The sequence below is a fragment of the Antennarius striatus genome, chromosome 5 (genome assembly GCF_040054535.1).
Source record: "Antennarius striatus isolate MH-2024 chromosome 5, ASM4005453v1, whole genome shotgun sequence".
Classification (NCBI taxonomy): domain Eukaryota; kingdom Metazoa; phylum Chordata; class Actinopteri; order Lophiiformes; family Antennariidae; genus Antennarius; species Antennarius striatus.
This window is the reverse complement of record NC_090780.1, coordinates 12,055,636-12,078,660: the sequence shown is the minus strand read 5'-3', so window position 1 is coordinate 12,078,660 and position 23,025 is coordinate 12,055,636. Positions and strand designations below refer to the sequence as shown.

The following is a 23,025-nucleotide window of genomic DNA, read 5'->3' as shown; positions in this document are numbered from 1 at the left end:
GCATTGTGTGTGTGTGTGTGTGTGTGTGTGTGTGTGTGTGTGTGTGTGTGTGTGTGTGTGTGTGTGTGTGTGTGTGTGTGTGTGTGTGTGTGTGTGTGTGTGTGTGTGTGTGTGTGTGTGTGTGTGTGTGTGTGTGTGTGTGTGTGTGTGTGTGTGTGTGTGTGTGTGTTCAAACCTAGGCCTCCACATCTGCCTGGAGATTCCAGGCTGGACTCACCGCCACCATGAGTCAACGTGAGGAGGCTGAAGTCCACGTTCCACGCTCCTCTCGGAGCTAGCGGTGGAACGGGCTTCCCCATACATCCATACATCCATACATCCAACCAACCATCCATTCAGCCATCCATCAGCGATATTTACAGCAGGCAGCCCACAGCCTTCTTTGCCCACTTAGCCAAGCCGACGCAGAGCCCCGACCCACAGCCGGGCTCCATCTCTCCCCTCATCAGTTTACAAATACCTCAGCGCAGCCATGCTCCCCCGGACCCACGCACACCGACACTAAACGTACCGCGACACGGTTCAATAAGCATCTGTCCTCAGTGGGGTAGAGACACAAAAGCGTGAACGACAGAGAGGGTTCGCTACTCACATGTCTGCCGCGGATCGCGGGATCTGAGCCCGAACGAGAAGGCAGCGCTGAGATCGCGACTCGTAATCGGCGGCTGCTGCCGCTGCCGCTGCCGGGATGTGGCGCTTGCACGGCGGAGACGTGGGGAAAAGATGCTGCGGGAGCAGCACAAATGTTATCCCCCCCCCCTTGTTACGTCCCCCCCTGCTGCAGCACGGGCCTCTGCCTCAATGGCATTTCCCAGGCAGCTGGGGTGAGAGTTCACCGCCAGACAACGAGGCAACGAGAGGCGACAAGAAGGTGAGGAACGCTGGAGGACCGTGGAGGAAAGGTGTGTCTGCCTCACAGATGGGGAGGAGGGGCGAAAACCCACTCGAGTAGGAGGACAGGGCATTTCCACGATGATGCACCAGCGTGATTTTTGGGGTTTTTTTTTCAAGCAACACGTCAGTTTGGTTGTAAATTGTGACTGAGGTTAATGGAGTCGGAGGGTGAAGTGAACGCATCATTTGAGAAATTGTTTTTTGTTTGTTTCTTTTTTAAAGTTTTATACACTTCACCATTGTCATTATTAATAATAATAATAATAATAATAATAATAATTATTATTATTATTATTATTATTATTATTATTATTATTATTATTATTATTATTATTATTATTATTAAAGATATTTGCAGGGAGGCAAAATTGTGGGTTACCGTACAGTAGCAGATGTGTAAAGATATGTAATCAACAATAAACATTCAGTTTCAATCAAATGGATTTGATTTATTTGACAAAAGTAAGGGGTTTTGTTAATAGACGTACAATAAATGCAAATCTGTTGTTTTGAAAACTGTCTTGCCAATTTGAACAATTACTGAAAGATAGAAGCATAAACACAAAAAAGAGCTCACATAATATCCCAAATCACGCGTTGTGCCTTGATTCAAAGTTCAATGGAAACAGTTGACGTCTTTTTTGCTCCATAGTTGTTCAATGACAGCATTTGACAAATAAGGCACCCCTGAATTCAAAATTGTACCCTGACCTACACATTTTTGTGCCTCTGGCTTCCTGAAAATTTTGCATTTTTTTTGGTGATTATATCTCATCAGGTTTCAGAGATGTGTCCCTAAAAAGGTATCAGAGTTAAAGTTTGACCTTGACCTAGTTTTTCAAGGTCAAGGTTGTGATCTGATCTTCATCCCCTTGCCTCCCTCAATAAAACACCTTTTGTTTCGTCTTTCTATCTTATCCGATTCCTGAGATATGTACAAAAAAAATGTACAAAAGTTGAAATTTGACCTTGACCTAATTTTCTCAAGGTCAAGGTCATCATCTCATTTTCATCACCTTTGCTGCCCGAGTAATGTGCTTTTTCTTTCATCTTTCTATCTGCAACGGTTGTGAAAATATTTGGTGGATGGACGGACCAACACAAACACAATTGCAATACATCCCCGCTTCACGGGATGTAATTAAACACATCAGCCTAGTACAGATCTTTAAAAACATGACATGAGCACTGTTCTTGTGCAGTCGTCTCACAACATTCAGTTGTTACTGTCAACACTCCTTCATACCTGTTGCATACCTGCGTTGTGGAATACTTATGGATTCATCAGTCCATGTTAGCTGCCTAGAAGTAGCAGGACCCAGACAGGACCCCTTATCTCCACTGAGCTTTCTGCATTGTGCCTGTTCCAAAATCAATTTTGACAAAATAATTTCAAATTAGGCTGAATCCATTTTATCCTGTTATATCTAGATTTCTACTTCTAGATTTTACCCTAGGGTCACAATTTGGTGACTCCAACCTTTACTCATGGATCCACTGTTTTGACTGAAGTACAAATTTGAATTAGATGAAGTGAATGGTTTTCAGGATATGTGAATTGCAGAGAGAGAGAAGGAATAAGGACAGGATTAAAGGCTAGCAAGGAAAATAAACAGAGTCTGACGGTCAGGAAGAAACAGTTGTCACGATAAGTAAATTTAACAAACAAACAAACTGAAAAATGAAAAAAAGAAGCAAAAGGGAGCAAAATGGGAAGTAATATGACTGGTAAAAAAAAAAAACAGTGAGAACCTGGCTAAGGGAGCGCATTATGACTACGAGTCAAAGAATGCACCTCACTGATTTCTGACCATGAAAACAAAAACAAAAAAACCTGGCCAATAGAAAAGTGTCATTTTAAAAACATAAACATTACTTCTCTGCTAAGCTATGCCGAGTTATTTTAACAGACTCATATTTAATACTGTACAGAATCATCCTCCTCGTGGAAGAAAGTGTGTTCATATAGATGTAAACTGTGATAAAATGAAGTCACAATTCATTAAATTTTAATCTCTTCTCAATGTCATGAAAAACCTAATCCTTGATACGGTATTTGGGGTATATTGAAAAACAAATACCTTGAGATTTAGGACAAGTGATGTAATTTTATGAGACAAAAGTTTTAAGTCCTAATGCAGCTACTGGTATCTCCACAATCAAATACTACCTACTGCGGATCCAGTTAGTTACACAGTGTTTTCAAACAGTTATATCTGTAGTAATATGTTGCTTACGTGCAAACGAGTTTAAACATTTCGTTATTTGCAAAACGAGCTGCTCCATGTTCCTCATTTTGGATTTTCTACAGCCTTGGGATTTTTGTCCTGTAAAGCCAATCTGAAATTATGGCTTTATTAGTATTTTAAGATTATTTTGTCTGTGTTGCACAACATTTGAATTTCGGTCCGAAAAGCTAACTTCATTATATTTTTAAAGACGTCCCTAATCCTCTCATAATATTTAAAATTCACAAAGTGAACACAAATTGAAAGACAACTGGATTTGGGGCAAGTCTGTGCACGTCGTAAACGAAGCCAGTGAGTTTGGCATGACTTCTCTTGACAGTCTGTTCATCTTTGATTTCGTTCCCTGGTTTCCTAACCAGTCGTTTGCCTTCAAAAATGACAATCTTGACAGTCTAGTCATCTTTGATTTCGTTGTCTCGTTTCCTAACAAATTCCCTGCGTTCAGTCAGCAAAAACAAAACTTAAATTGAAAATTTAATTGACCGTACAAGAATTTTTTTTTTAACGTATCGAGTGTATTTCCTGGTCTTTGGACTTCCGGAAGCTGGTGACCGTAAACAGAAGTACGTCATCAATCGTAAGTGCCCTCGCGACTTCGTTTTCAGACAAGTCGTCTGTTATCGCGTTGGTGCGTCACGGCCGTTGGCTGTCGGTGGGCGCGCCGGGAGCGTCTGTGGGCGTCGGTGGCCGCTCCACGAACTTATATCACAATACAGCTGCACAGCCGAGGGTTTAGCCGTAGTTCGGGCATAGTCCGCTCTGCTGCACCTTTTAAATATACTGGCAGACGACCCAGTGTGGGGTAAGTCATGTGACCTTCGGTTACCTGCAGTGAATACACCTTAAAACGGGCTCCGTCACAGAGCTCACCTCGGGTGCACCGCTGCTCTTATAATAATACCAGGAAACCTTTAGAGGCAAAGCGCAGGAAAAAAAACAACGTAATTTTGCCTAAATTTGATGAGCCTAAAAAGATGTGATCGCTCATGTTTGTGTGATTGTCTTGATATCTCAAGATTTTAAAATATTTTGACTTTTTGTTGTTGTTGTTGTTGTTGTTGGTTATATGTTGGATCAGTGCTTACGTGCAACTTCTGGCTCACTTCCACATCCGTCCACACGGTGACGGGGCCTTTTCTGTCTTTTCGTCTTTTTTTTTTTTGTTAGGATTTCATCATTGTCGTGAGAAACACGCGGAACACTTAGCTGACAGACACAGTTCATACTGTACTGAGTGCTGAGAGACTGAGGACACGTCTGTGAGCTCATGGCCCTGACGCCTTACGTAGGAAGCAACAAGAGGCTTTACTAGAATTATAGGTTATGATTCTGTGTTGAGAAAGCAGAAGTCTGCTCCCTCGTTAGACAACATGAAATATTCGTTTTGCTCCTATGATATGCTTTTTTTTAATATTGTACACAAATACCTAAACTTTTTACACTTGGTAATGTGAAGTCTATATGTTGTTTCTGCTAAATGTAACTCTCCTCAATGCCATCTCAGAAAAATATGCATTTTCAAAATGAGGAAATATTTTTTTTAAAAACATCAAAAGACACTTGTCCATTACTCTGGAGATGTGTATTTAAAATTTTGTCATAAAATGTTTGTTTTTCATAAGCTAGTTAAAGTTCTTGTACTTGAGCTTTATAGTTTTTAATGTGCGTACTGAGGATTGTTATCAGTATGAATGAGGGTCTGTGCCCGGTACTAGAAGAGACTTGACAGCTTTCCCCTGCTCTTTTCTCAGATCATGTGGCCTGCCGCTGTTGGAATGACTGCTCTGCCTTTCCTTGGAGGGTTCTATAGCACTTATACCTCACGTGAATCAGTGAAGGTCTGGTACCCAACCCTGCGTAAACCGTCATGGCGCCCACCAAATGCAGCCTTTCCTGTAGTGTGGACATGTCTTTACACAGGCATGGGGTAGGTATGGTCTTGACTCGGTTTTGACGTTTATATTATTTCATGAAACAACTAAGATAACGCCTTCTGTTCTGCAGATATGGTTCCTACCTGATATGGAAAGAGCTGGGAGGTTTTACTGAAAAAGCAGTGGTTCCACTGGGACTTTATGGGCTGCAGCTCGCTTTGAACTGGGCCTGGACTCCTATCTTCTTTGGTGCACACAAGCTGAAACTGGCAAGTCTGACACACAAATTTCATAACTTTCTTTTAATTGGGAGTCCAAATAGGAAGGTGATTAGGTGTATAGCACATGTGTCTGTGTAGGTTCTCAGTCATCCAGGTCATGGTTATCCAAAGGCTGTTGAGTTGATCCACTGGACGTTAAGAAAGTTCTTGAAGACGTTTCGTCTCTCATCCAAGAGACTTCTTCAGAACTGATCCAAGAGACTACTTCAGAACTGAAGAAGTCTCTTGGATGAGAGACGAAACGTCTTCAAGAACTTTCTTAACGTCCAGTGGATCGACTCAACAGCTTTTGAATAGCACATGTGATTGTTGTATCTTGTATCTTCATCCATTTAACATTAGTCTCTGGACAATTTAGGCACTCGTTGATATTACGCTTCTCACTGTGACTGTTGGAGCCACCATGGTGTCTTGGTATCCCATAAGCCAGCCTGCAACTCTGCTGATGGCACCTTACCTGGCCTGGCTGTGTCTCGCCACCTCTCTCAACTACTGCATCTGGAGGGACAACCCCGAGAAAAAAGAAGAATAGACAACACTGCTTTGTACTTCCAGTCAAACTACTCCAATTTCAAATAATGTCAATACCATTTTTGAACTTAAATCTTCCACTGTTATTAACATCTTCTTGTTAAAAACTCAGCAAACATGGGGACCAATGTCTAGAATGTAGTAACGCAATGCCTCATTCAGAATACTGCTTGATTTGTAGTTGTGAGGGCAGTGCCTGAGAATACAAGATATTGCATATGATCATGTTGCATAAAGCCAGAAGTGGAGGCAAGTTCAAGTTAGATTGTCTCATTTCATTTTGGATCAAATAAAGCAAGTTCTTCATAGTTTCAGTTTTTTTACTACAGCACTTTATATCTTCCCAACAAGCCAGGCTTATTTTGGTTAGTCTGCTTGATTCAGTTCCATAAAGCCATTTTAGGGCTAAGCCTGTGTTCCATCCATCCATCTTCTGTTACCGCTTTATCCACTGTCGCGGGTCACAGGGAGCTGGAGCCTATCCCAGCTGGCTTGAGGCGTGAGGTGGGGAAACTCTGGGCATGACACCAATGCACTGGGGAGCCTAAGCCTGTAGTTGATTAACCAGAGACACGAATCACTGACTTGAGAGGAAGGATATGATTTCACCACTGACTGATATGCTGGTAGATTATTTAACTGAAATAATAAAATAAACTCATCAATAAGAACAATTTTAATGTCGTGAGAAACACAGATTAAATTTTTTCTTCAGTGATAAATGAAAACATACGGACTTGTTTGTCTGATCATCAAACTTTAAGATTTATAAGACAGACTGGGTCTGTTTCATGAAGCAGGGTTAACAAACCCTGAGTCAAACCTGTGGATCTGGGTTGATTGACCCTGAGCCTCTAAATCTAGGGTTTCCGGTTTCACAAAGGCTGTTTTTATCAACCCAGGGTAAGTTGACCCGTAGTTTAGCAGGTGTGACACAACTCTATACAGCCACTATCAATGGAAGGACACCTGTCCAGCACACTGGACATGTGTACTCAAAATTTTGTCAAAAATATTGTGTGAACCCCATTTCAGACAAATCCCACTCACAGAAGGAACAACCATGTATCCATGGAAATGGACAATAACGTCTCTCGTTCTTCAACCAGAGACACGAGTCACTGAGAGAAAGACCTGAGAGAAAGGAGATGACTTCACCACTGACTGCTGGCAAATTATGACTTAAATAACCACATCAATGAGATGTGGGTATTTAAGTTTTATACAGTACATCTCTGGTACTGTATAAAACTTTTATTTTTACAAGTTTTATGCTGTGATAAATGAACACATAGAATTGTTAATGTGATCATTTTTCCTTATGAATCAGATATGAGAACTGCAAATAACACGTTATCATAGATTTAAACCCAAAGAAAAAGGAATCTTCTTTTCCTTTTGGCTTTTCCCTTCAGGGGTCACCACAGCGAATCAATTGCCTCCCACTAACCCTGTCTTCTGCATCCTCTTCCATCCATCCGTCCGTCCATCCATACATCCATTTTCTTCCGCTTTATCCGCCGCAGCGGGCCACGGGGGGCTTAAATGTAAAATGAACTCAGCGTTATATTTTTTGAATGCAAGACTCGTGGAATAGAATTCAGCTTTGGGATTTATCAATATTTAATATTTTGGTTGATCAAAAATAAGACAGATTTGAAGTGGAAACATCTAGTAGAGAACCTTAGGATGGATTTGAACATGCAGAGCTTCTCACCTGAATCAAGCATAAATCAACTGAATGCAACCAATTCAACAAAATCAATTTTAATTATTCATGTCTACATTTTCTGTGGAGAATTCCTCTCCACTCACACTTATCTCTATAACCTGGAACATCACAGTTTAACTCACTAGCACTAAAACAAGTCAGAGAACAGAGAACTAATGTTTCACTCTTTTATTTCATCCATTTTTAAATTCTTAAGTTTTGCATCTATATCATTATTTACACTGACAATGACATTACCAATAAGTTGATTTTTTACATATGATGCAAAAAATCTCTTGGATCCGACCCCTCTCCTGGGAAGGCCTGAAAACTTTATCACGTAACCTACAAGTCACATGGGTGTATGTAAAAACTTGTCTGTCAGTCTGTTGGATCAAAAACGACAAACCATTCCATAAAAATATCAATAAGCTTTATTTCTGTACATGCAGTGAGGAAGGAAAAGAATTGCATTTAGGGAGCTTTTTCTGGACCATCTTCTGGTGATTTGGAGAATCTCTCTGTTAATGTCTTCCACAAACCCTTTTTTTCATCGTCCATTTGTTGAAGATTCCCTGTACAATGACAAAGACAAGTGTATTATAAGAACAGAACATCACATAGACAACTGTCTCTGATTGTGGGTCCATACCTGACAAAAGCACTTTACACTCTTCCACTGTAACTCCAGTAAAACATGTGTCTCTTAGACGAGGAAACTACAAACACAAAGATGCATTTGCATTAAATGTGTAAAGGTTTCACACTGGGAATACACATTCATGAATCGGTTTAATATGTACCCTGTTTCGAGGAATACTGTGCACCATGTTCTACATATTATCAACACTTAAATCTCAAGGTAAATTTGCTGCAGATGCAACTCCATACTATGTCTACAGTAGACTTTATAATATGATGTAGTGGAACGGAATATTTTACTTTCGAAGACTTGTCACAGATTAGACTGAAGATACTCATTTCATGATTCTTTCACAATGCTCTTCATGTGATTACAATTTTTCTTTGAGATGGTTTATCAACAAGAGTGACCAAAATATTCACACAGTTTGTCAAGTGTGTTACAATGAAATTATGTCGAAACTTAATCCCCTTTGTGCTGAGGACTCAAGGATCATTTGAAACCCATTGTTATATTATATATGGCAGAAGCTCATAAGATATGTGAGTGTATATACTGTACTTACTCGTTGTCTGTACACATTTCCGTTAATACGGGCCAAACTTTCATACATCTGGTCACATTTTTCCGGATCAGAGATCTGGTGAGAAATCGTTGTACAAAATTATGGACAATAAGTAAGCTGCATTTCTTATGAATACAAAGTACTTTAATTTTTTTTAAATGAATGCAAAGATGGTTAATCTAATTAAACAATTCAGGTATTATGCTACAACTTACCTCAGAAAAATAGAGAAAGGGTAAATGTTACAGTAATTTGAACAAATTACCCCAAAATGTAGCTTTATCAGTCAAATTTATAGATATGTGTTGGTCGATAGATAAATTGTTTAAGTTTTGATAAAAATATTATCACCTGTCAATCCCGTATTTTGGGATTATAATTTTTCAATGTCATTAAAACCATATCAGTCCTACCAAAGCATCTCCCGTGAAATGACTTCATAGCAGGGGCTACCTGTCCCTTAAACACTTGATAAAAATAAATGGTTGGAACTACTTTCTATGGTTTGTTTTGGATCCAAATCGATACCTGAACACCTCTAAAGCTGTATTATGTCAGTGAGAAAGAGGCTTCACAGATAAATATTCAACAAGATGCTTGAGATCGACGACCTTTGACTAATCACGGGACACCCTAGCTAGCTTAGCCTGGCGTTTCCTCCGTGTGTTATGCAACAGTACAGAGAGATGAACGTAGCAGGAACGATACCTGAGTATTTTCACCTTCACGGAAGGCTAAAGCTACTTTCTGCCGCAGAACAGTTCCCAGATCACGGCCTTTCTTGAATTCGTCCCGCGGCCATTCTTCACACAATTTCAGAAAACGGCGATACCTGGTAGCAGACATTATGGTAATCGGTATAAGTCAATGAGTTTTGGTCTTTATTTCTCGCCGTACTTGTGTTACACCCAAACCATTCCTTCCTTTCCTCGTTTGTAAAACGTAATTTCCGACCACTGTGAAATCAAGGGTCGTCCAAATTCAACATTTAATTGGTTAGAACTTATTCTACTTCATGATTGGTTTGTTGGTTCGTTAGCTTGAATATGAGGGAACATGATTGGCTATAGTTGGAAGTGAATATCGGGTTCTGCCAATAGGAGTCAGAGGAGAGAAGGGTCATCGTGTCGCCGTAATAGGATCCGTAAATTTGCTTCCTGCTCACCGGGCTGCTGCTACTCGCTTCACGCTAGCAGGATGAGCGGCTCAAACGTCAAGAAAGCGTCTTCCTCCGGGGTGATGGAGTGGATCGGTTCAGCATGTCGGTTTGCGACAGACAGAAACGACTTCAGAAGGTGAGTTAATGTGGACAATTATCACGTGGAGGAGGAAATGTATGGCCTCTAACTCCGCTGCTAACGTGAGGTCGCATTGAGCATCGCGGCCTCGTCGAGCCAATCTCTAATGTCGAGTTTCTGGAGACGCAGACCAGACAGGTTTACCTGCGACCGGGTTTACCATGCCGTGAGCCATGGCTCTCACTCCTGTAAATATCTACCCGTAATCCTATGAAAACAAATTTTACCTTTTTTCTTTTCTTTTCTAGGAATCTCCTAGTTAATCTGGGCTTGTTCGCAGCTGGTGTTTGGGTTGCAAGAAATCTCTCAGATTTTGACCTGATGTCTCCTCAGCCTGTGACATAACTGATGACATGACAAAACCAGGATGATGGTGAGATTTTATTTATTTTATTTATTTTTGACCAGTCTCTGAGGGAAATGTCCATTTACATCCAGTTAGAATTCATAGCAGCCAACCTAATTTGAGTTGTGTTTATCACAAATATATGCAGGACATATATTTATATGCATAGCCTGTGTGAAATTATTTGCCTTATGTAATATCTTTTTTTTTTATTTTTTTTTTTAGGTGTTTTGGACCAACTAAGATTGAAATAGAGGCATGAATAACAGCTAAAACTCTGAAAACAAATCATCCTGTTGCCCTGAAGAACTTTAGTTTCCTCTATAATAAAAATCATGGTACAGTCAGCGGGCTGGAGGGAAATAATTCCATTACCACTGTCGCTGTTGAGGCTCATGTCGTTTGTGAATCCATACAAAATGTTATTTCAGTTTTTAAATTCTTGAAATGTACATTTCATAAATGTATTATTGTGAGACAATTTTTCATTGAGTGTTTTGTAACATGCTTTCTGCAGCTATGTCCACTCAGGAGCTTTTTATTTCTGCAGCTCATAAATGTTTGTCTGCAGGTAAAAAACGCCTCTCAGTCACTAAGTGTCTGGACGTAGCTGCACAGCTCTCAGCTGTTGATTTGGGCCTGAAACCGGCTTTGCTCTATGATATTAACAGCGCCAGTGCAGATCAGGTACAGCAGTATTTGAGCTCTTTGCAGGCTTCTCAGCTTGTGTCTAAATCACTTCTCACACTGGAGTTAAATGGAAATGCTCTTATCGTTAATCCAATTTCAGTCCAATCAAGTGTAGAACAGTTCTTTTGTGATAGCAGTGTGGCTGTGATTGACATCTGCCATTCACTGGAGAAGCCAGCCATCACTGACCCAGACAGAGGTGAGCTAAAGAGCATGAAACATGATCTGCTACTTCTCCTGAGAAAGCTCACAGAACCGATGGAGGATGACAAACCTCAGTATGTTGGACAGAAATCAGAGGAATGGAACCTGTGCACAGTGTTTGGCCTTTTACTGGGTTATCCTGTTACATACTGGTTTGATCAGACCAAGACCTTTGAAAACTGTCTCTCTATGACTCCCCTTGTGGTGACTACAGCTTCAGCAACATGGCAGGGAGATGCCACAGGTCACCGATGTTGTTTGTATTCCTTCAGCATCCCAGCCATCCTGCTGCAAGAATTTCAGCCCAAATTGGACAAATGGAGACATCGTTTACAAGAAAAAATTAATCAACAGGATGTCCTAAAGGATCTGACAGTTTGTCAATCTACGGTTACTCTGCCCTCAGTCTGTTTGTGATGCTGGAATAAATGTCTTCACAATTAGTAATATAAGATGTTGGCTTACATTATCAATCATTAAACAGTTACAAATAATTTACTTGTGAGTATGCAGTGTCATTCAAGCCCTGGTTAAGTCTGAACACATCTGTAAAAAGGCTAAAAGTAAATTCAGGATGGTTACATTTTGTTAACTGTAATTCATCTGAAAGAAAAAAAATGACTTTCAACCATCAATAATATCCAAAACTTAAACAGTTTTGTTCTGGGGAGCAACCTGATCGTACACCTGTTAGAACATAAGTCAGAGAGGCCAATATTCCACTGAATCTGGAATTTTAAATTTTCTTACTGTATTTAAAAATGGCTGAATATTTTTGATTAAAACATTTGCCAAATAAGCATTAAAAATAATGCAAGTGAATTTAAGTGTAAGGCAGTCTACGTGCGATATATACATGTAAAAAAAAATTGGGTTTTGAAAATTATTTGGTAGCAATACTAAATTTGATTTACATACAACAACGAATTTCCAGTTTTGATGCTACAGAATAATTTATTTAGAATTTAAAACAGTAGATAAAATGTTTTTGTCATGACATTTTTGTCTTTTACATAGTTTTATAATTCCACAACTTGGATGCAATGCTACTGTACCAGCTTCAGGCTACATTCAGTTGTCCTCCATAAATGGGTACAAATAGATATGTCAGCTTATGAGGTGCTTTTGTGACAGCAGCAAAGTTTCCTGGTAGAAGCGTTCCTTTTCTTATGTACAGAAAGCTGAGGTAGTCATTAGAAATGTAAATCTGAGGTAGTTTTGACAATTCTGACCATCTTAAAACAGAAAATTTGTGCTGCATGTCCAAGATAATCAGAGAGGTTGAATTCTTGGCAGCACTTCACCACAGCGGCCGCTCACTTTCAGCTGAGCCAGGTGGTCGGCCCGAGTGGGGCCGATGTTCAGAATGGCAACTGGAATTTTCCTGTCACTCGCTGCCAGTAAAAACCTGTATCCTGAATATACCTTAAGAAATCAGAGAGAGGCAAAGTGGAATACAAAATTATCACAGCATCGTGATGTGGACTGCAAACAGCTTCATATATATTCTAAGACCAACCTGTAATGATGACCCCGCGACAAGCACTGCATCTGACTCCGCCAGTCTGTCATGCACAAACTGTACTCTCGCTTTGGTCACACTGTCTCCAAAAAAAGTGACATCAGGCTTCAGTATCCCTCCACAGTCGTCACAGGAAGGAACTCTGAAATTAAGGACCTGCTCGTCTTCTAACAAGACATCGCCGTCCGGAGCTACGATACCGGTCTGTGCTGTCCAGCCTGGGTTTAGTCGTATAAACTGTGTCTGGAGCTCCTTCCTCAGTTTGAGGGCACCACAGCCCAGACAGATCACCCTGAGGACATAGAGCACTGCACTGTTTCATTGTTCCATTAGGTACACCTAAAAAACAACATACTTTATTAACTGCAGTAGTGTGTTCACCATTAAGGGAATAGAATGTCCCAGAAATTTATGACAAAGTAATCCCAAATCCCAAGACAACAACCTTGACTCAAAAATTCTGGAAGATTTTGTAGATTTGAAAACAAAATGGTTAATTTCATAACCACATTTGAAATTCTCTTCGATTGACAAAATAGTGTCTTCATGCTGGAAGTCTGTTGAGATAGACTCCAGCAAACTCTGTGACCTGCGAAAGTGGAGGAAGCAGTGTCGAAAATGAATGAATGAGTGAAAAATTGTACAAAAATGTAAGTCTCATGTATCCCATCAATGTCATTGATTTTTGTAAATATATGCTGTTTCTGAATTTGATCCTATTAACAAACCTCAAACAGCTGTAAAGCTAGAAACCATAATATCATTAAAAGATTTTAAGAATCTGTAGAAATCATACATAAAGAGGCAGTGATGGAAACTAACACTGCATGTTGTGACCTTTGATCCCTCAGGTGATCTGCTTTAAAAACTGGCCTGGCTCAACACAGGCCATTCATACAGTACATGGGCTCGGGAACACTTTGAAAAACTGTTGTCAGTCACTGCATCTACAAACACTACTTAAAAGAGAATAACAAAACCAGAGCTCATGCAAAACCAGATGGAAAATATCCCTATTTGAGTCCATATCTCAAATAGCTTTTAATTTAAATTACTGTGTGTTGTCTAGACAAAACACGAAACGGCCCATCCAGATAGTTAAAAGCACAAACTGTTTATATTTGACACAATGCACAGACCTTGGGATTGGATGTTGTATTAGCACAGGTTCAAGATGAATGTGCCAGTGAGGACTTCTCACCTGTGGGAACTGCCGTGGAGTTCAGTCAGTCTTTTATTTCCTGCCTTTGAATGGAGAGAATCCACATTCTGAGTAACCAGCCAGTGGAGCTTGCCCGTCTCCTCCCACCACTGCAGGGCTCTGTGGGCACAGTTGGGCTGAAGAGAGGAGAAGTGGGGCCATCCAACAAAGTTTCTGGCCCAGTAGCGCTGACGGGACCTAGCACTGCGGACAAACTCTGCATGCTGCATGGGTCGTCTGTCAGTGCGAGCGTACAGCCCAACACCTTCAGAGCGGTAATCAGGGATCCCAGACTCTGTGGAGAGTCCTGCTCCACTGATGACAAACAGGCGTTTGGCACAGGAGACAAAAGCCTGCATCAGCTCCAGGGAGTGAGCGTCGGTGCTGCTGCAGGCAGGGACAAAGCTGAACCCGCTTGCAGGGACAGAAGACGCTCTCCTCACATCCGGCGTGTCCAGTGTGAGTATCAGACGTGGGAATCCCATCTGCAGGAAAACAGAAGCAGAGTCAGATCAAATCAGATTTTATTTATAAGGCACCTTTCATACAATAACATGCAAAACAAGTATTAAAAACAGACAATTTATGAAAAAGAATTCAAAACAATTACAAAGGTAGGGCCCTCCCTCCCACCATTCTAGACACACACACACACACACACACACACACACACACACACACACACACACACACACACACACACAATACAGTATGGATAGTTACAAGCATGCCACTGAAAGCAAGTCACCATTAAAACAAGGGTTTGGGTTTTTTGTAAACGTGATTTTACATTTATGTAAAATTAGGACAAAAGTAAATAGACAAGACTTGACTAGGAGTTACGTGCGAAATTAAACTAGTAATTAAAACTTGATGGGAACAAGCATAATTTAATGGTTATTTTCATACCATAAAATACGAAAGAAACCGGAGCGCGTTTTTAATATCTTTGGAGCTCATGTTTAACATTTCTCTGAAGTCTTATCGGCGGTTATGACTCTCCAAAAAGTAATTTCAATGTCATTATAATTTCTAAGAACCCTTATTATGGATGTTATAAATATGATGCCAAAGTGTAAATACTGGACAGCTGGATATATCTTTCCCCTGGCTGCTAGCTTAACAACTTGCTCACGATACATTCACAGTGAACACTCGACAGAAACATTGTTCAGGTTTACTCTACCTTTCGTTGTGGTTTACAGTGTGAAGCACGTTTTAACATATAAAGTATCATGATCTCCAAAATATTGCGTAAATAACTGGACAAACTAAAACGAGCTGATACAACACGGGAACCTTCGTTTGACCAGAAGAAACAGGAAACACCAGGTTCTATGTAACACCAATAACAAAGAACTGTTACACTGTACCCTGGGATTTGTAGTCACAGTTCAACAGATTTTAGAATCAAGATTTATGTTCATTTGCATTTGCCGAAATGTCTTTTATCATTAACCAACACAGGTTCGTTTGATGAAGGGAACATTTGAAATGAATTATATGAATTGTCCATGTTGATTACAATTGTTAGTTGCTCATAATTGTGGATTGGATTGGATAATGGATAAAAATGTCAAATAATTAAAAAAAAAAATCCCCCAATTTTTTTATGGCAGAGTAAAATGAGACCATACTGAAGAATACACTTATACCTGTGGTGGGCTCACAAGAAACTTTAGAAAAGGTGCAATTTCCAATCTGTCGAGAGAATTCAATTAATAAAAAGAAAGATGACTGATCCATTGAGCCTCAATTTGATCCCAGTGATCCAATCCAGTGCAAAAAAAAAGAGGAAAAATCAAAGCTGTAAATAGATTTTGATGTCATGAATTAAATAAATAAACGTATATCCTCCAAAGGCCAAGGCAATTTATTTCAGAGATGGTTCACTGGGTGACTAAAATTAATAACCAATGCTGTAAAAAGCAATCCACGCATGTCTAATGAGTACCAGGCCACACTTTTTAGCAGATACAGCAACATACAGTAGTTGGTGCATGTGGAAATGCACCAATTGAGGCAACACTAATCTTATTTATACACATTTTTCATATACACACTATGATTTTAGACCTATGCATTCAAAAATTTTGTGCTACTTTCATATAAACCAAAATTTGTACAAAACATATCAGCAATGAGGAGAAGTGTGACAAAATGTGATGGAGTTGAAACCATGAAGACTTCAGTTTTCAGTGAAAGTCAGTCTGAAGACATTTGCCCCTGAACAAGGTGACACCGGTGAAGGTCGGAAGTCATCAGATGCAGACCAACTAGTTTGTGGATAAAAGATTGAACCAGTAAGTTTCACAGGGAAAATGAGCATCTCCATGTGTTCGTTAAAGTACACTGCAAATGTCCTGATTACAGAAGTCCAAAATATCTGTGGGAAAGAAGAGACAGATATTAACATTATTAACATGGTGGCCTTTGATTATTTGACAGTCAACTGACTGAATTTGATTCGTCATACCAGAGTGTGTGCAGTTGAAGACAGTTTCTGCGTGAATGTAAAACTCATCTCCGAGAATGGCACGGTAGTCCATGTGGCTTGTGTGGACAAAACACTGGGTAGCGTCTTTGAACAGTAGATCACTTTCTCCATACTGCAGAGACTCAAACAGCTTGAACTCTGCATCTGAGTTGGCTGCAAAGGTTTCCTACATGATTAAAAAAATTAAATATAGTAGGTCCTTAGTTAATTTAGGCAATGACACACAGCACAGATAGGCTATCAGTTTTCATTGTAACATATTGAAAACTAATCTGGTCACTTTAGCTGACCTGTGACTTTATGAGGAAATCGTACACTCGTGCCGTGAGAACTGGGCGTGTCATGACTGTATTCGGTGGGATGACTCCGAGGTTGCAGCTTTCCCACTCGGACAAGGGAGCACGACGTCCATCGCTGCACAAGAGCTCAAAGTCTGATGGCATCCACCCCTCTGCCCAACCTGTGGAACTCAAACCTGATAGAAAATGAAAAGGAGTCATGTAAAAGACTCTGTACTATTGTAATTGTAATAATTGTACTATTTACAATTGCATCAGTGTGTGTGTGAATGTCAAAATGTCATGAATATCTCACTGAGGATATTGGCCTTAAGGTTGTGCTGCTCCAGGAAGGCCACATCACCATAGCTTTTACCACTGGGGTCTCCAACCACGCACCTGTGAAGGAAGCATGAAAGTTAAAGGCTCAGTTTAGTCAAGTTAAACTGAGCCTTCAAACCATGTAGACAAGTTCTGATTCTGTTTGCCCAAAGTTTGATGAGTTGGTCTAAAAAAAAAAAGTAGAACTCAGAACAATTTAGGTGACGGCTATGTTCTGTCAAAAATGGTCCCTATTATGACTGTTAATAGGGTATTTGTCATATAATCAAGATTAACTTGATTTTTTGGAGTGGATTTCATTTTTCATTTTTTAAAGCAATGACTACTAATATTTTTGTAATAAAAAAGAAGGAAATTAGTTCATGTTTAATGAAGAGGTGGACATGCTTAACTGGAACACGTAGCAGCTACAGATAAAGTACATCAAGAAACTGTGGAGACTAAAACAAATGCAAAAACAATACGGGACACTAGTTTCCAGACTTACATTTTATTATGTCTATGGGATGTGTGCAAATAGAATACTGGAGTCACCCTGTTTCTTTTGTTATAGCTGACTTGTTGTGAGTGTCATAAGTTCTACAATAGTAATGGCTTATGTCACAAAACATAAATGAGGAGAATATGGTTTTAGGTTACTTAAACATTCTATACCAGTATTCACAGATGAGCAGAAAGTTATGTGCATACCTTAATGCCCCCATGTTGCCATAGTAACGCTCATTGTGGTTGTCAGCACAGCGTTTGGTGGCAGCCTCCTCGCTACCACCCATGCACACTTTACACAGATTCCCATCAGAACCAGGCAGACAGCCTTTCCAGAACACCTCACTGTAGGCTAACACAACAAACATGCAGCTACACAGTGTGTCACAGCACACACAGCAGACACACAACATGGCATTTCTACCGCAGTACATATGAATTTGAATTCTGGTGAGTAAGGTCAATGTGAAGAACTCAAAATGACAAACTGAGAAAAGTACCTTGATTGGGATCACAGGGGATGCTGCTATTGTGCTCTGGGGTTAATGTGTGTCTGTGTGGCAGCAGCCAGCCGGCTGGACTGTACAGGTGACCATGACAAGAACGACCACCTTTGAGGTTCCCCATTAATATCTTTTTGCTGGAGCGCTTTGCCACAGCCACACCCACCACTGAGGGCAGCACTGAGGACAGAGACAGTGGCAGTTTCAGGGTAAAGACATGAATCACATCAGCTGCATTTACTGTCGTTCATCACCATCTGCCTCCCAGTGGGTCGATCTGTCTGCGGCCTCACACTCAGTCCCTGTGAGGACCAAAGGAAACAGCACACACAAAACAGTAGTTTTGTCCATATTCTGACGAATTACATTACAATTTTTTTTACAATCAACAATTTATTCATAAAATGTCCAACACTTGAAAAGCTACAGAAAGAAAAACTTATTATGGACACAATCTTCTAAATCATTTGAGAGTGACTATTTCTAAAAGTCATTCAATTAGAAGTCATAGCAGAAAGTGTTTGAATGTTGTTGCAGAAGAAGAATGCAAACGGAGCCCCACCATAATATTCTGTAACAACAGGAACTAGACCACATTTCCCTGCGAAGAAAGTGTGAGTTGCATCCAGCGATACGGCGTCCACCTCGTCCCTCTGTAGCACCAGTGTCAATGATGTGGGGAGAGAATACACGTGGTTTCACCTTTAATTTAAAGCATCCAGACATCCTCTGATTTGTAGGTGTTAAACACTTACCTTAATTTTCTCTATACAGTTGCGGATTGAGACTGCTCTCACACAGACCAACGGGTCAGACTTGATACTCAGAGCCCACAGTTCACATTTCTTCATTTCTGCATGGCTAATGCAGCACCACCTCACAACACTGTCATCCAGCGACCTTCCTGCAGAACAACAGGTTTCAGATGGCTTAGGAAATCAGTTTATTCTGACTAAACAAGCAACAATCACACAACAATATGGTGAGCACCTTCATGCCCAAGGCCTTTGAGCAGCGCCACATAGTCCAACCCTAGTAACTGGCTGACATCCGTATCATCCGGCAGGACAGCTAATTTATTTGTCAAATCTTTGAAGAGAAGGTCATTTTGCCCATAAGATGAAGAGTTGAAGAGTTGAAAGCGTTTTGTCTCTCGTCCTCGTTTGCCGAACAGCATCTAGACAATAATACAGACCTTGAAGAATATTTTATCTGGGCTTAAAATGTTCACACATTCAGTGATAATGCAAAGGGATAAGTGAAATTTACCTGCACTGTCACTAAAAACTTGCGTGCAATTTTGCGTAAGCTAAATCTGGTGACCACACCACCTCCTGGACCTCGACCCAGATTACAATGTCTGTACTGGCTGAGAGGAGCTTGTGTGCCGTCTGTGCAGAGCAACCTATAATCATCCGTAGCTGAGAGAACACACAGAGCATTTTTAACCTTTATTCTGTAAACTGGCAATCAACACCAGTAAACATATTCATTTAAAATGGACGATCACACTATTGGCTGTTCCTTTGAGTATGGGACCATAAGATAGCTGATAACTATTGCCCTGCAATAGCTCAGCCATCTGCAAAAAATGTCTTGTGTGCAACTGAAACAACACAATATTTTTTCAAACTTCAAAGTTGCTGTAGTGTTACCTTTAGCTGTTTTGAAATTTCATACTTTCAGAAATATTCAGCATCTCTTAGCATCTCCCATCAAACAGAAGAAGACGTTCAAAAAACTTTGATCTTTCTCAGGATCATTAAACCATTTCCATATAACCAAGGGTTTTAGAACCGGGGTGTTAAACTCGATCACACAAGGACCCAAAATTCAAGACAGACTATGTTGCAGGCCAGAAACACTTATTGAGCTGTCAAATACCTGCAATATTTTGAAATAAAAAGTTAAATTTACAAAAATAATAACTACTTCTTCCTCAATAAAATAAATTGGCAAATTGTCTAAAACATATTTCAAAGTTATGGTCCAGCCAATCAGATTCACTTGTGTAGGTATTTCTATTTTCTTGAAAAGATTAAACTAGTGAGATAAGATGGCCTTATAAAGTAAAAATGACTGAACAGTAAGTTAATTTGAAAAAACTTACCTTTAATACTTTCAAGAGCTAAATGGTCCACAAATGCAACATCTCCTGTGCCACTCCTGAGACATCTGTGACCATACCGAAGAGTATACCATGAAGTTATGTATATTTGTTTATATATGCATGTTTGAAGTACAGTGAACAGTGTCCCTTAGGTCATCATCCTGACCTGAGGGCCCCTTGGCTGTTGTAGAAAGGTTCATTATGGGATGTTTCACAGTGGTAATTTCTCTGGCGAACGTAAGACTTCTGGCCTTGGCACAGAGCGCACAGAGATGGCGCCATGGCTCTGGCTCCGGGAATGCAGCTAGCACTGAAAAACGCACTGACGTCTGCTCAGGAAGAGGAAGTAGAAGACAGAAGATCAGAATAGACAAGGAAGACTTAAAGACTATCCATCAGATCACAACAGTCAATTGTATCATTCACCCAACTGGGTGTCATGTATTAGACAGTGAGCAAACATGCCCATGAAATGTCCATGAAATGGACATGTTGGAACTAAGAAAAATGGCAAGAACATGGCAAGCCAGTAGAAGCAGTGTGATGCTGAGGGCAATGTTGCTGCAGACGAAGTACAGTACAGTACATCCAACAATGGAAATGGTATTCCTTAATGGTACTAGCCTCCATCAGCAGGATAATGTATCCTGCCATACTGTAAAAAAACAACCCGTCGGATGTACAAGACATGTAAGTTTGATTTATGGGGTCCCCACCTCATGACTTATGTTACTACAAGTAACGTAATGGTGCCAGACACCACTGCAGACCTTCATAGGTCTTTGGGAGTCCATTTCTAAAGTTATACGTGATCAGTGGAAAACCACATTACCCCGGCTGAGTGGCCGCTCCTGTGACCAGTTTAGGTAATTGCGGGACAAAAGGAAGCCGAGTGGAAGACTCCATCCAGCCGTCCATCTCACCCCACTGTGGCAGCTCCGGAGGCCCCGCAAGGACCGTATGCCCAAACTGTTGTTTCGCACCACAGCCACAGATAGAACACAGGCTCCTGCAAGACTCACATAGATGAACATGCACAGACAGGTAGAGTCAGGCAGTGCTGAGGAAAGATGCTGAAGTGTCTTAGAAATATGAAATAAACCAACCGTCACTGTATGTCTCCTTGGCAACGACAACCAGGCCAAACTGCTTCACAGCAGAATAAACTTCTCCTGCATCTAATGTCACTATATCAGCACGGTTAGCCTGAAATGAACACAGCAAGCCTTATTATTACCAAAGAGAAGACATTATTAGTATAGACAATTGTACAATTTCCTCTGGGATTAATAAACTATCTATCTAGACAGCAAAAGAATGATTTGAAAAAAGTTAGTCCAACAATGGACTGCTGCAACATTAATTCAAAACGGATTCATACTGCTCTCAGACATGATACAACTTATTTACAATGAACATTTTATAGCATCTGTGAAAGGTTTGGGGTTTGTTAGTTTTGAGAATTTCTCCCATAACAACCTCTGACACAAACACTTCATCACCATGATCTGCATGATTGATCTGCTGCACAGCAACAATAATCTGCTTGATTTATGCAATACATTTTTCTGCAATCATATCAACAGTTCAACATTCTTCTGTTCTCTTCGCCAACACATGAGGGAAAAAAAAAAGAATTACACCTTGACACTGAAATGGTTTTTGTGACATAAATCTTTTAATTTACACTCATTTTCACAATTTTCACTTCGCTTCCTGGTGTCAGCTCGCTATCCTTTGAACACCTTTATGACATGTAAGGTGGAGGATGGCTCACCCTGATCCGGTCGATGCAGTCAGTAGTGCTGGAAGCTCGTATGCATGATAGCTTGGCAAAAGCTGCCACAGCAGCTGGTGACAGAACTGCCACCAGAGCTTTAGCTAGTTCTGCACACTTCTTCTGTTCAGGATCTGACACAGCGCACCAGCGAATCTTCTTGGCTAACAAGGAACGATTCACAGAAATCCAGCCAAAACAAAACACACATTTTGCACAGGGTTTTTCTACTTTGTGCATACCAATGAAATGTTCAGATAAAGGCATTTATTGTCTTTTTGGGTATACGAATTGATGAAACCTAAATTCATGTTTCCAAACCTATACAAACTTAAATGGCTTAACAGTCTTCTCATAGTTTAACTCAGTATTAATGTACACAAATTTGAGAAGAAAAGCATGTATTTTGCCATCAACAACCAAACAACAATTAAAATCCTTTTAATAAAACAATGAAAATGAATGTTGACAAAAAGAAATTAACATAACTAGAAAAGTTCAAGAATAGAACTCACCCCTGATACAGCAGACAAAGGTGAAAACGACTATAAAGACATGAAGTCCTCTCATTCTGCCCAGTTGTGGTTCAAAACGCTCTTCTGATTGTAAAACACAACAGCTGTGTCTTCTGCAAATCCCGATACTTCCGTAGAAATGATCAGTGTGAGACGGACTAGCACTAACGGATACGATTGCGCAAGGGCAATTCCTTTGAAAATAGTAAAATCACTTTTTTTGCACACATATGGAAAATATTTCACACCATCTGTCACAAGGACAACCTCTTGCCTAAGTCTGTGTCGATTTTAAGCGCAGGTGCAGCTGTGAAAGTTGTTTGGTTTTAACATTTTAATTTGAAAGAAGCTTAGACTCTGTTTACAAAGCATTAACAGAAAAATCTTTTCACAATCTGAGTGTAGAGTTTTAAGTGTTTTGTCTGGAAAGACTAACCCTAACCCTAAGGAAGCTTACAGCTACATGTCTATCAGCTGGTGATCTATTTTCACATCTACGTGTAATGTC

General features: G+C 40.2%; 6 protein-coding genes across 8 annotated transcripts; 3 read left to right on the top strand and 3 right to left on the bottom strand.

Moving 5' to 3' along the window:
• Positions 1 to 3,597: 3,597 nt before the first annotated feature.
• On the top strand, positions 3,598 to 6,137 carry tspo (translocator protein). Of its 2 annotated transcripts, none has more exons than XM_068315182.1 (4): positions 3,598 to 3,720; positions 4,895 to 5,070; positions 5,148 to 5,286; positions 5,657 to 6,137. In XM_068315182.1, the coding sequence occupies exons 2-4, from the start codon at positions 4,898 to 4,900 to the stop codon at positions 5,828 to 5,830; spliced, it is 486 nt and encodes a 161-aa protein (XP_068171283.1). In that variant the 5' UTR covers positions 3,598 to 3,720; positions 4,895 to 4,897; the 3' UTR covers positions 5,831 to 6,137. The 2 variants fall into 2 exon arrangements, with proteins under 2 accessions (XP_068171283.1, XP_068171282.1); XM_068315181.1 differs by lacking the exon at positions 3,598 to 3,720 and adding an exon at positions 3,737 to 3,945.
• Positions 6,138 to 7,956: 1,819 nt separating this feature from the next.
• Positions 7,957 to 9,644, bottom strand: uqcc2 (ubiquinol-cytochrome c reductase complex assembly factor 2). Its single transcript, XM_068315090.1, has 4 exons — positions 9,457 to 9,644; positions 8,749 to 8,823; positions 8,193 to 8,259; positions 7,957 to 8,115 (listed from the first exon to the last, which is right to left on the bottom strand). The coding sequence occupies exons 1-4, from the start codon at positions 9,592 to 9,594 to the stop codon at positions 8,015 to 8,017; spliced, it is 381 nt and encodes a 126-aa protein (XP_068171191.1). The 5' UTR covers positions 9,595 to 9,644; the 3' UTR covers positions 7,957 to 8,014.
• An 89-nt stretch (positions 9,645 to 9,733) lies between these two features.
• Positions 9,734 to 10,757, top strand: tomm6 (translocase of outer mitochondrial membrane 6 homolog (yeast)). Its single transcript, XM_068315091.1, has 3 exons — positions 9,734 to 10,043; positions 10,295 to 10,419; positions 10,618 to 10,757. The coding sequence occupies exons 1-2, from the start codon at positions 9,946 to 9,948 to the stop codon at positions 10,389 to 10,391; spliced, it is 195 nt and encodes a 64-aa protein (XP_068171192.1). The 5' UTR covers positions 9,734 to 9,945; the 3' UTR covers positions 10,392 to 10,419; positions 10,618 to 10,757.
• A 139-nt stretch (positions 10,758 to 10,896) lies between these two features.
• c5h1orf74 (chromosome 5 C1orf74 homolog) lies at positions 10,897 to 11,780 on the top strand. The gene has a single exon (XM_068315088.1). It carries the CDS (start codon positions 10,897 to 10,899, stop codon positions 11,701 to 11,703), a length of 807 nt encoding a protein of 268 aa, XP_068171189.1. The 3' UTR covers positions 11,704 to 11,780.
• A 453-nt stretch (positions 11,781 to 12,233) lies between these two features.
• sirt4 (sirtuin 4) lies at positions 12,234 to 15,417 on the bottom strand. The gene is made up of 4 exons (XM_068316023.1): positions 15,196 to 15,417; positions 14,010 to 14,494; positions 12,806 to 13,100; positions 12,234 to 12,711 (listed from the first exon to the last, which is right to left on the bottom strand). The coding sequence occupies exons 1-4, from the start codon at positions 15,244 to 15,246 to the stop codon at positions 12,559 to 12,561; spliced, it is 984 nt and encodes a 327-aa protein (XP_068172124.1). The 5' UTR covers positions 15,247 to 15,417; the 3' UTR covers positions 12,234 to 12,558.
• Positions 15,418 to 15,869: 452 nt separating this feature from the next.
• sxph (saxiphilin) lies at positions 15,870 to 22,651 on the bottom strand. Of its 2 annotated transcripts, XM_068315516.1 has the most exons (17): positions 22,518 to 22,651; positions 22,003 to 22,166; positions 21,332 to 21,431; positions 21,058 to 21,234; positions 20,392 to 20,554; positions 20,226 to 20,290; positions 19,385 to 19,536; positions 19,106 to 19,292; positions 18,871 to 19,019; positions 18,678 to 18,768; positions 18,370 to 18,417; positions 18,113 to 18,295; positions 17,817 to 17,964; positions 17,101 to 17,183; positions 16,797 to 16,981; positions 16,486 to 16,672; positions 15,870 to 16,395 (listed from the first exon to the last, which is right to left on the bottom strand). In XM_068315516.1, the coding sequence occupies exons 1-17, from the start codon at positions 22,570 to 22,572 to the stop codon at positions 16,352 to 16,354; spliced, it is 2,181 nt and encodes a 726-aa protein (XP_068171617.1). In that variant the 5' UTR covers positions 22,573 to 22,651; the 3' UTR covers positions 15,870 to 16,351. The 2 variants fall into 2 exon arrangements, with proteins under 2 accessions (XP_068171617.1, XP_068171616.1); XM_068315515.1 differs by lacking the exon at positions 22,518 to 22,651 and having other exon boundaries at positions 22,003 to 22,269.
• Positions 22,652 to 23,025: the final 374 nt, after the last annotated feature.